General features: G+C 38.6%; 1 protein-coding gene across 2 annotated transcripts in view; it reads right to left on the bottom strand.

The window, feature by feature from the left end:
* Positions 1-5267: 5267 nt before the first annotated feature.
* Positions 5268-13093, bottom strand: part of LRRCC1 (leucine rich repeat and coiled-coil centrosomal protein 1) — a 41265-nt gene continuing 33439 nt past the window's right edge. Inside the window, exons 17-19 of one of the 2 annotated variants that reach the window (XM_008000994.3) lie at positions 12871-13008; positions 9800-9935; positions 5268-5956 (exon numbers count right to left, since the gene is read on the bottom strand). In XM_008000994.3, coding sequence (XP_007999185.3) covers positions 5834-5956; positions 9800-9935; positions 12871-13008 — 397 coding nt within the window. In that variant the 3' untranslated portion in view covers positions 5268-5833. The remainder of the gene's footprint in view (positions 5957-9799; positions 9936-12870; positions 13009-13093) is intronic. The other variant, XM_038000330.2, reaches the window with a different exon arrangement.

The following is a 13093-nucleotide window of genomic DNA, read 5'->3' as shown; positions in this document are numbered from 1 at the left end:
GGTTGCTGTTTTCGAGGAGTATCTTTGTGGTGTTCTCTGTATTTTCTGAATTTGAATGTTGGCCTGCCTTGCTAGATTAGGGAAGCTCTCCTGGATAGTAAACTGAAGAGTGTTTTCCAGCTTGGTTCCATTCTGCCCGTCACTTTCAGGTACACCAATCAAACGTAGATTTGGTCTTTTCACATAGTCCCATATTTCTTGGAGGGTTTGTTCATTTCTTTTCACTCTTTTTTCTCTAATCATGTCTTCTCACTTTATTTCATTAATTTGATCTTCAATCACTGATATCCTTTCTTCCACTTGATCAAATCAGCTATTGAAGCTTATCCATGCTTCAGGAAGTTCTCGTGCCATGGTTTTCAGCTCCATCAGGTCATTTAAGGTCTTCTCTACATTGTTTATTCTAGGTAGCCATTCACCTAACCTTTTTTCAAGGTTTTTAGCTTCCTTGCGATGCGTTAGAACATGCTCTTTTAGCTCAGGGAAGTTTGTTATTACCAACCTTCTGAAGCCTACTTTTGTCAACTCGTCAAACTCATTCTCTGTCCAGTTTTGTTCCCTTGCTGGCGAGGAGCTGTGATCCTTTGGAGGAGAAGAGGCACTGTTTTTTGGAATTTTCAGATTTTCTGCTCTGGTTTCTCCCCATCTTTGTGGTTTTATCTACCTTTGAGCTTTGATGTTGGTGACCTACAGATGGGGTTTTGGTGTGGATGTCCTTTTTGTTGATGTTGATGCTATTCCTTTCTGTTCGTTAGTTTTCCTTCTACCAGTCAGACCCCTTAGTTGCAGGTCTGTTGGAGTTTGCTGGAAGTCCATCTAGACCCTGTTTGCCTGGGTATCACCAGCAGAGGCTCCAGAACAGCAAATATTGCTGCCCGATCCTTCCTCTGGAAGCTTCGTCCCAGAGGGGCACCCGCCTGTTTGAGGTGTCTGTCAGTCCTTACTGGGAGGTGTTTCCCAGTCAGGCTACACGGGGGTCAGGGACCCACTTGAGGAGGCAATCTGTCCATTCTTGGAGCTCGAACGCCATGCTGAGAGGACCACTACTTTCATCAGAGCTGTCAGACAGGGACATTTAAGTCTGCAGAAGCTGTTTGCTGCCTTTGTTCTACTATGCTCTGCCCCCCACTCTGTGCCTTTTAATTGGGGGCATTTAGCTATTTACATTCAGTTTGTATTTATATGCATGGATTTGTTTCTGTCATCATCTTGTTACCTGATTATTATATAGTCTTGTTTGTGTGTTTACTTTAGAGTGTCACTGGTCTATGTACTTCAGTGTTTTTGTGGTGGTTAGTAATGATCTTTCCTAACATTGTTTAGTACTCCCATCAGGACTGCTTATAATGCAGATCTGGTGGTAACACAGTCACTTAGCACTTGCTTGTCTGAAAAGAATCTTACTTCTACTTTGCTTATGAAACTTAGTTTGTTTGGAAATAAAATTCTTGTTGGAAATTGTTTTCTTTACAAATGCTGAATACAGGCCCCCATTCTCTTCTGGCTTGTAGAGTTTTTGCTGAAAGGTCTGCTGTTAACCTGATGGGGTTTCCCCTGAGTTGCCTCTTTTTTCTTTCATTTGGCCTTGGAGAATCTGGTGACTTATGTGTATTAGGGATGGTCTTGTTTAGTATTTTGCGGGGTTCTCTGCATTTTCTGAGTTTGAATGCTGGCTTCTCTAGCCAGGCTGGTGAAATTTTCATGGATGATATGCTGAAATGTTTTCCAAGTTGCTTGCTTTCTCTCCCTGTCTTTCACGGATGCCAGTGAGTCACAAATTTGGTTTTGTTACATAATCCCGTATTTCTTGGAGGTTTTGTTCATTCTTCATTAGTTTTCTTCCTTTTTGTCTGTCTGAGCTATTTTAGAGAGCAGGTCTTTGGGCTTTGAATTCTTTCCTCAGCTTGGTTGATTCTGCTATTAATATATGCAGTTGCATTCTGAAGTTCTTGAAGTAAGTTTTTCGGTTCTATCAGGTCAATTAGGTTCTGTCTCAAAATGGTGATTTTGGCTTTTATTTCCTATATTGTTTTATTGTAATCCTTAGAATGCTTGATTGGATTTCAACTATCTCTGAATGTTGATGATCTTCAGTCCAATCCATGCTCTAATCTCTATTTCTGTCATTTCAGCCATTTCAGCTTAGTTAAGAACCATTGTTGGGGAACTCCTGTAGTTGTTTGGAGGGAAGATATTTTGGGTTTTTGGGTTTTCATAGTTCTTGGTTCTTTCTCATCTGTGTGGGCTGGTGTTCCTTCAATGTTTGAAATTCTTGTCCTTTGGATGGGGCTTTTCTTGTTTGTTTGGTTTTGCTTTTATCTTCTTTGATATCCTTGGGGGGGATTCTGATTGTGGTATAAGGTGGGTTCAGCCAACTAGCTGTTTCTGGAATTTTTGGGAGGTCAGGACTCAGCTGAGTATTCCTGGGCTGCATGTTCTTCTAAGTCTGAGGGGCTGGTATTGGGCCCCTGACTTTATTCTCTGGCCCTCTGAGGTTGTGAACTCACCATGCTGGAAGTACCAAAGTGTTCCCAGATGGCTGGCCACAACACTCTTTAGGGTGGTTTCATCCAAAGCACTTTATCAAGTGGTGGCAGCAGGATCCATGCTTGTTAATTCATGCCAGTGGCAGTGGCAGCACAGCAGACTGTATACTTGTTGGCTGTGGTGGGGTGCTGATCAGCTGGGGCTGCCAGCCTCCATGTGGGTGTTGGAAGTGGTGGCAGCCTTAATTTTTTGAGATGGAGTCTTATGCTGTCACCCAGGCTGGAGTGCAGTGGTGCGATCTCAGCTCACTGCAACCTCCACTTCCCCAGTTCAAGCTATTCTCCTGCCTCAGCCTCCTGAATAGCCGGGATTACAGGCATGCACCACCAAACCCGGCCACTTTTTGTATTTTTAGTAGAGACGGGGTTTCATCATGTTGGTCAGGCTGGTCTCGAACTCCTGACCTCGTGATCTGCCTGCTTGAGCCTCCCAAAGTGCTGGGATTACAGGAGTGAGCCCCTGCCCTTGGCCAGCCTTAAACAATTTTTAAATTTCTTTTGTGGTTTCTTACTTGACCCATTGCTTATTTAGAAGTGTCTTAAAATTTTCACATATTTGTAAATTTCCCAGTTTTTGTTGTTGTTATTCTAATTTCAGTCCTTCGTGGTCAGAGAATGTGCTTTGTATGACTGCAGCACTTTAAAATTTACAGAGGTTCATTTCATGGCCTAGCATGTTATCTATCCTGCAGAATGTTCTATGTGCTTTTGATACAGATGTAACAGTATTCTGCTGTTGAGTAGAATGTTGTATAGATGTCTGCTAAGCTTAGTTGGTTTATAGTGTTGATGTCTTTTATTTTCTTGTTGATCTTCTGCTTAGTTGTTCTATCCATGATTGAAAGTGGAGTACTTGTCACTATTGTTTAATAACCAATTTCTCCATTAAAGTCTGTTTTTGCCTCATATATATTGGGGCTCTCTTGTTAGGTATCACTGATTACAACTTCCTGATGGATTAACATTTTACCATTATAAAATGTCTTTACCTTATGAGTTGGGGAAAGGGTAATTGGGCTCCTGGTACTCTTGGCCTGCCCTATGCATGGAAGGAAGAGAGCCCCCTACAGTTTTGTCACGTGTACCAGGAATTTAGCCTTTGTTATAACCCTATTGAAACACACGAGGAATGCTCATGGCCTGCCCAGCTGGTGAAATATCGTATTTGTTAGTGGAGAGGAAATCTTATCTTCTTGGCCAGGAGCTCCATTTACTGTGGAGCTGCCATCGGGCTGAGCTGAGGGTGAGACATGATCTTGGTTCAGTGCCACAGGTTTTTGCCATTCTTACTGAATTTAAATTTTTCTCAAATAAATGTTTCTTCTTTTGCTGTATACCCTAAGGATAATTTTCAGTGATTTTAAATGGCTGTTTTAAAGTACTTTTCACCAGTTAAGGTTTTGGTGGGAAACAGGTCTGCAGAAGTCCTTATTTAGTTATTCCAGAGGTGGAATTTCCAGTGTTCATTTTTAAACTGTATTATTTTCTTAGTGGCTGTTCTAGTGATGACAATATGCATTTTAATTTAATGCAGCCATCTTTACTAATTTCATCCGGTAAACTTTTCTGAAATATAGCTCTATTTTCTTCCCCCAACTTTATGCCATTTTTGTCGTGTTACATATTTTATAAATTCAACAATAGCTATCATTGCTTTGTGTCTTCTAGCTAAAAGAAGAAAAATACATTGTCTTTTATGTAAAAATTTATCCACATATTTTACTTTTTATAATACTAATTTCTTTCAATGGATTTGAGTCACTTTCTGGTATCATTTCTTTGAAGCCTTTAGGTTTTCTTCAGCTTTTAAGACAGGCTGGCTATCAATACACTTTCTTGGTCTTCATTAATCTGAGAATGTCTTTATTTCGCATTTACTTTGAAGAACAGTTTTGCTAGCTGTAGAATTCTAGATTCAGTTCCTTTTCTTCCAGCATGTCAAATACATTGCCACTGCTTCTGGCCTCCACTGTTTCTGATAAGTCAGCTGTTAAACTGTTGTTCCTCTGTATGAGAATATTTTCTTGCTCCTTTCAAGAGCTTCCCTAACAGTTTCACTATAAAGTCTAGATGTCGTTCTATGTTTACCCCAGGCTTTACTGAAACCTTGTATTTGTAGGTTTTTGTTTGTTTGTTTGTGGTTTAAGAGACAGGGCTCACTATGTTGCCCAGGCTGGTGTCTTAACTCCTGGGTGCAAATAATCCTCCTGCCTCGGTCTTCCAAAGTGCTGGAATTACAGGTATGAGCCACTGCTCCCAGCCATGTAGGGTATTTTAAGTCAAACTGAGGAAGTTTTCAGCCATTACTTCTCCAAATATTCACCCCTCTTCTAAGACTCCTATTATACATGTTGTTATGTTTGATGTTGTCTCACAAATTTCAACACAAAGATTATCTATAATGAAATGGGGCCTCCTCCTTATGAAGCACTTAAATTATTTTTGTTCCATTTACTTTTAAAATCTTAGTTCAGTACCGATATCAAGAAAATGTATATTTTCTTCCTTTTAGAAATAGAAGAGGGGCATAGTACTTCAGACTTTTGTTCTGCATACATAGCATATGATCTGACAAAAGTGAAATAGTAATACCGTAATGACCTGGTATGGAATGAAATGAGTTACTGCTTCCAGTTACAATATCAGAATTTCTTCATATACAGTGACTAGAAGGGAGAATGAAGGTAGAACAGTGGTGTTCCTCTTCAGGAACAGACAATATTTATAAAACCTTAAATGTAATCTGTAATGAAAAGATATATGCATTATAAAAAAAGGGGTCATAATGAGTGATGTGGAGATGGCTACATATACTTTCTTAAGAATTCCACATCTTTTATCATACAGATTTCAAATGCTTTTTGGCAACATAAGCACTTTAAAAGAATTGAGCTACATCAACTAAAAGACAATAAATATAATTAGTTCTTCATCATCACAATAAGACGATTAAAATATTTCACCTCATATAGTCAAAATACTAATCTTTTCATTTACAAATCTGTAGGCAAATGTGTAATTACCAAACAACATATAGTACAAAAACAAGAAAAATGCTAAGTCTAGTTATGACAGTTTTTTCCGAATAGACAAAACTGTCAACAATTTATTATAAAAAAACCTATACAATTAATAAATACTTGATCAAAAGTCTTTAAAAATATATTCATAATGAAATGTGTAGAAAGAGACATTTCAAAGTCATAGCAGTTACTACTATTACAATATTTAATCATTTTTACAATAGGTCTGCTGGTCCATTTCAATTAAATTCATTCTCAGAACCATCACATATCTTGCTGAATTTCGCTTAAAGCAAAAGCAAGTTGCTTAATTTTTGCTTCCATTGTTCTTTTGTTCTTGCACGTTTCTTCCAAAAGTTCACGCATTTCTTTTTCAATTTGATGGACCTAAATTGACATGTAAATTTTACATTTTAATTTCTTAAAGAAAATGTATTTTTAAAATGCATTCTGAAAGAAAAGGTCCACAATTTATTCTTACACATTTTGAAATTTGTGATGTATTTGAAGAAATGACAGTAAAATGTAACTTGCTCAAATGCTAATAGGAAAAATACAGTATTTATACAGTATACAAAGTACTTTCATGCATTAATATATTATCTACTTAGTTTTCATAAACTTCTTGTGAAAAAGACATGGCTCTCTCTCTCTCTCTCTATATATATATATATATTTCTTTTTTCCTTTTTTTGAGATGGAGTCTCGCTCTGTTGCCCAGGCTGGAGTGCAGTGGCGCGATCTCTGCTCACTGCAAGCTCCGCTTCCCAGGTTCATGCTATTCTCCTGCCTCAGATTCCCAAGTAGCTGGGACTACAGGCACCCGCTACCACGCCCGGCTAATTTTTTTCTTTGTATTTTTAGTAGAGATGGGGATTTCACCATGTTAGCCAGGATGGTCTCGATCTCCTGACCTCATGATCCGCCCACTTTGGCCTCCCAAAGTGCTGGGATTACAGGCGTGAGCCATCGCGCTTGGCCAAGACATGGAAATATATTTTAACTTGGCCAGGTGTGGTGGCTCACACCTGTAATCCCAGCACTTTGGGAGGCTGAAGTGGGCAGATCACTTGAGGTCAGGAGTTCGAGACCAGCCTGGCCAACATGGTGAAACCCTGCCTCTGCTAAAAATACAAAATTAGCCGGGTGTGGTGGTATACTTGTAACCCAGCTACTCGGGAAGCTGAAGGAGGAGAGTCACTTGAACCCAGGAGGTGGAGGTTGCAGTAAGGCGAGATAGCACCATTGCACTCCAGCCAGAAGAAGAGTGAAACTCCATCTCCAAAAAATATATATATATACACACACAGACACATACACACACACACACACAAATTTTAACTCTATTTTAGAGCTTAGAAAATTTGTTTATGGTTGTACAGTTTCTATATATCATAGCTAGGACAAAATCCCATGCTTTTGATTAATCCTTCTACAGTCCTATGCTGTTTATCAATGGTGAGTCACAAGTTCAGCTTAAACACCAGTTCCTTATAGATTTTTAAAACTGAAATAACCTCCTTCCCCAAAGAAACCCTATCTTTAATGTAGTGCCTACAGCTTTTCTAAAAATGCTGTTGGTGGTTATATATTGCCATCTTTTTGAGAGATCATTTTATCATTTATTCCTAACCTACATTCTCCTAGGAGTAGCTGTAGTTGATATCGTTAACTTCTAATTGAAATTGTCTTTCCTATGATATCGTAACACTTCTGATAATGTTACCAATATGACCATCTTTTTATGTTTACTTCATGCTTCCTAACCCCTAATATAGATCTCTCAATCTCTTTTGCCTTAGAAAACTAGTATTTCTCCTAATTTAAATAATCACCACTATCTGATACCTCATAATCCCCGGCCTACAAACCCAATGATCATATATCATATTTAAGCTCTAGTGCTATTTCTAAAACTCTTCCCTTTGATATTACTTGAAATACTTCCCTTAAGTGTTTAAACCTTAAACTTATTTAGTATTGACATTAATACTTAAACCTTACTTAGTATTAACTTATTTAGTATTACCTGTAACCTTATTTAAGGTTTAATCCTTATTTAGTTATTACCTGATATACCCTTGTTAAACATTTGGTAGATTTTTAAAATTTTGAGATAGGATATTGCTGTCACCCAGGCTGGAGTGCAGTGGTATAATCATAGCTCACCATAGTCTCGAACTCCTGGGCTCAAGCAATCCTCACATCTCAGCCTCCTGAGTAGACAGGTCCACAGGCGTGTACCACTATGCCAGGATAATTAACACATTTTTTTTTCTGTAGAGACGAGATCTTGCTATGTTGCCCAGGCTGGTCTTGAATTCCTGGTCTTGAGTGATACTTCTACCTCAACCTCAACCTCCTAATAAGTGTTGGGATTACAGGTGTTAAGCCACCATGCCCAGCCTACATTTGGTAGCTTTTTTTTATTTTGAGACAGAGTTTCACTCTTTTGCCCAGGCTGGAGTGCAATGGTGTGATCTCGGCTCACTGCAACCTCTGCCTCCCGGGTTCCAGCAATTCTCCTGCCTTAGCCTCCTGAGTAGCTGGATTACAGGCATGTGCCACCATGTCCAGCTAATTTTGTATTTCTAGTAGAGATGAGGTTTCTCCATGTTGGTCAGGCTGGTCTTGAACTGCCAGCCTCAGATGATCCACCCACCTCGGCCTCCCAAAGTGCTGGGATCACAGGTGTGAGCCACTGCGCCTGGCCTGCATTTGGTAGTTTTTAAGTAAAATATTTGGATTATCTGTTCACATGAAACAAAAGACTAAATTTTGGACAAGTTATACTCTTATTGCGATTATTTCCAAAGACCTTACTCCTTCTTTTTCTTTGCACAGAGTCCTGAGGATAATGTCATTTAAACAACAACCTTGATTATGATTATGATTTTTTTTTTTTTTTTTGAGACAGGGTCTCACTCTGTAGTCTAGGCTGGAGTGCAGTGTGGCACAATCTTGGAGCACTGAAATCTCCGCCTCCTAGGCTAAAGTGATTCCTGTGACCTCAGTCTCCCAAATAGCTGCAACTACAGGCATGTGCCACAACACCCAGCTAATTTTTGTATTTTTAGTGGAGATGGGGTTTCCCCATGTTGGCCAGGCTGGTCTTGAATTCCTTAGCTCAACTGATCCACCAGCCTCAGCCTCTACTGGGATTATAGGCTTGAGCCACGGCACCCAGTCATATAATTTCTATATGGAGCATTACTTTGCCTTTCTGTTGGTGCACTCTTTTATAGTTGCTGATTTCTGTATCTCCAGTTTTACAGATACCTTAGTTTCTTATTACCACTTCAGAAGCAGGAAAAAATGGAAATTCATAATTATCTCACCAGAGAGGTCACATAAGAATCACCTGTGAAATAAAAAAAATACCTGAGTCTGACTTCAGACTTAGTGAATGAGTCTCTGAGGGGAAGTTCATGAATACGGTGTTTTTTTTTTTTTTTTTTTAAAGACAGAATCTTGCTTTGTCAGCAGGCTGGAGTGCAGTGGCGCGATCTCGGCTCACCGCAACCTCCACCTCCCGGGTTCAAGGCATTCTCCTGCCTCAGCCTCTTGAGTAGCTGGATTTACAGGTGCCCACCACCACGCCCAGCTAATTTTTGTAGTTTTAGTAGAGACAGGGTTTCACCATATTGGCCAGGATGGTCTTGATCTCCTGACCTAATCCGCCCACCTCGGCCTCCCAAAGTGCTGGGATTACATGCGTGAGCCACCGAGCCCGGCCTGAGTACGTATTATTAAAAAGCTTCATAGGTGCTTCTGACGTTTGCCTGTGATTTAGCATCACTCTAAACTCATTACTTTGTTAATCATATTGAGATAATAAAGTTGATAGTCTTGAACCCTAGTACTCTTTGATAACTTTTTCCAAGATGGTGATGGATTATGTTTAATATATTCCGATTCTCACCCTGCCTATGTGTAACCAAACAGACTTCTATCCAAGATTAGATATGAAATTTTTATCCAGAGAGCAGAGAAAGTACACATTAGAATCCAATGTACAATTTTTGTTTAGAAATTAGAATTATGTTCTACAATTAATCTAAGTATTACTAACATTTTACCCTGGTTTCATGATAGTTTTGGTAACATTCTTCATATCTATTTGGTCATGAGATCATGTTGCCTTTTCTCTTTATAATTCTCGAAGATCTAACTTACTTAGCTATAGTCATGTAATATACTGATTACTGAAGTGAATTTTACTTACAGTACCTTTAAATTTGCAGAATCAATACACTTCTGCTTTTCATTTGCCAGTTGCGCTATTTCAGCTTGATGAGCTTCAACAATTGCATCAACTTGTTTTTTAAAGGCATCATCCATACTATGAAGCTTTTCCATTGCATTCCTTAAAAAAACAAGAATACCCACATATATATGTGTATATGTGGTGTGAATGTATAGATCAGGATGTTATTTCTTCTTGGGTGGCTCACATTCATACTAATGAAAATGTAACTCAGTATTATGAAAATATCAAAGGGCTATTACAGGGTAACTAAAGATATAAGTAGTTCATCATCTAGCAAAATCTATTAGGGTAACAATTAGGTTAGGATCATATATCACTAATATTTGTTACATTTTCATTTTCTGCAAGTTAAGAGTATTCTGTTTCCCAATTTATTTTGAGTCTTAGAGTATAGTTTTTAATTTAATTTTATTTTATTTTTGAGACAGGGTCTGGCTGTGTCACCCAGGTTGGAGTGCAGTGGCATGATCACGGCTCAAAGCAACCTCTGGCTCCCAGGTTCAAGTGATTCTCATGCCTCAGCCTCCCAAGTAACTGAGATTACAGGCTGTGCACCACCATGGCCCAGCTAATTTTCTGTATTTTTAGTACACACAGGGTTTCACTATGTTGGCTAGGCTGGTCTTGAACTCCTGGCCTAAAGTGATCTGCCCGCCTTGGCTTCCCAAAGTGCTGGCATTACAGAGGTGAGCCACCATCTGGCTTAAGGGTATAGTTTATAAGCACCTTCACAGATGATGACTACTATCAATCTTTTTTCTCTAAGTTTTCAATGTGATAATTTGAGAAGTGCATACTACAGATGGTTTCAGTTTATGAACATATATTTGTGGCTTCCTTATGGTAATGCTTAGTGGACAAAACACATTAAATGGTATTCACAAAATTTTCATGCTAAAAGTATCCTGGAGGCAAAACAATTCCTTTATATAAATACAAATAATGCTATTAAAAAAGTAATGTTCATAAAAAGAACACATTTTCTAGTTTTGGTACAGCAATCAGTAATAACAGATTGAACATAAGGAACATGCATCAAAAGCCTTTTTAAAATTGTACCACTTAGTAGCCAAGTGACTAGGGGCAAGTCATAAGCTTAGTTTTTCAACTATAAAACAGGACAATCCTGCCTGTTCTGCCAAACTTACAGGATTACTATTGGGTTCAAAATAAGATAGAAGAAATCAACCTATAAATTGTAAAAAGCTATACAAGTAAAACCTGTTATTATTAATAATGATTGGCTTATTTTATTACAATTCCATTAAATTAAAAAGTATTTACAGCAGTGTTAGTCATAAAGACAATTCATGTATAAAATCAGGTCTGCATTTTTATATTAATGGTATAATGAATAATGCAATGGAAAAGAGTCTAAAGATTGCTAGGTTTTATAATTTTTATTAGTTTTTTTTTTGCTAATTATAGAATATGACTTTCTTTTAGAATCTGAAAGACTCTTAACTGTAAATTTGTTACTGGCAGGATAAAAAACTGCAACAGATTCCAAGCCAAGGTTCTTGTTTTAGTACTTGGTTGAAAGCAAAGTGGAACAGGATCTATCAACAGAAAACAACTGTGCTATCAACCAAAACTTTCTGCAGTGTAACAACACTTTCCCATTAGACTGAATCACAACAAGAAATCAAATTCCAGGTTACATTAGATTTGACATAATTAGAACCTACCTTTAAGTGAGATTTTTGGGCTATCCATAGCCATGTTATCTGTATCACTCTATCTTCACACAAGAACTAATCATGAAGCTGTGCTACTTAATTTTGAAGGTTCCAACTGTATAAATTATTTTTAACAAGTTTAGTTATATTATTTAACCCAGTAAAACCTTATTTTCTCTTGGGTATTTTATGGAACCCACATAACAGTGGCAACCAGGTACACATTTTATTTCCTCTCTTTAAAATCGGCTCTTGGCCGGGCATGGTGGCTCATGCCTGTAATCCCAGCCCTTTGTCAGGCTGAGGCGGGTGGGTCACCTGAGGTCAGGAGTTCGAGACCAGACTGGCCAAAATGGTGGAACCCCGTCTCTACTAAAAATACAAAAAATTAGCTGGGTGTGGTGGTGCATGCCTGTAATCCCAGCTACTTGGGAGACTGAGGCAGGAGAATTGCTTGAACCCAGGAGGCAGAAGTTGCAGTGAGCCCAGATTGCACCATTGCACTCCAGCCTGGGCAATAAGAGCGAAACTCCGTCTCAGAAAAACAAACAAAAAAATTGGCTGTCATCCTCAGCTTGTACTGGCAACTGCTATCTAAATGTCCTCTAGCCTCCTCAGGAGCTCACTGCCCCTGGTAGTCAACTGGCAGTCTCCTCTAAATTTCACTTACAACAACTAAAACATCACTAGCTGCTTTCATTCAAATACAGTTTAAAATGCTCATCATAATAAAAACAAAATGTTCACCTAGCAATTTTTTTTTTTTTTTTTTTGAGACAAAGTTTCGCTCTTGTTGCCCAGGCTGGAGTATAATGGTGTGATCTCGGCTCACTGCAACCTCCACCTCCCAGGTTCAAGTGATTCTCTGGCTTTAGCCTCCTGAGTAGCTGGGATTACAGGCGCCTACCACCACGTCCAGCTAATTTTTTCTATTTTTAGTGAAGATGGGGTTTCACTGTGTTGACCAGGCTGGTCTCGAACTCCTGATCTCAGGTGATCCACCTACCTTGGCCTCCCAAAGTGCTGGGATTGCAGGCGTGAGCCACCGCGTGTGGCCTGCCTCATATAGCAATTCTTATGTGCCAAGCACTGTTCTAAGAACTAGATAATTCATATAAGCTATATCTATTCATAAATACACACACATATATATATAAAATGTCAACCTCTTATCTAAAATTTAAGGTAGGTGCTACTGCTATCTTCATTTTACAGATGAAATGGAAATAAACTTCTTGGCAAATAACTATGTCCTACAAGATTTTTAGCCCTCCTCTCTTTATACATATTTCACCCATTCCACAGTGTTTATGATTAAGGAGATCTCAAATCCTTTAGAACTTAATGCTTACTTTTGTAGTTCAATACTTTTGTCTCTTTCTGCTTTAAGTTTCTTTTCCTTGTTTTCAAATTTTTCTTTTACTTCTTTTACTTGTGTTTCAAGATGACACAGAAGTTCTCCTTTATCATGCCACTTCCGATTCAGTGTACTAATATGAGAAGTAATTTGAAAAATAAATAGGGTTTATTAAATTATTAAGCCACATTTTATTTCTCAGTGGGAAACACTGTACT

This window comes from Chlorocebus sabaeus, chromosome 8 (assembly GCF_047675955.1).
Source record: "Chlorocebus sabaeus isolate Y175 chromosome 8, mChlSab1.0.hap1, whole genome shotgun sequence".
Lineage (NCBI taxonomy): Eukaryota > Metazoa > Chordata > Mammalia > Primates > Cercopithecidae > Chlorocebus > Chlorocebus sabaeus.
Note: the sequence above shows the minus strand (reverse complement) of the source record. Positions and strands in the feature narration are given on the sequence as shown.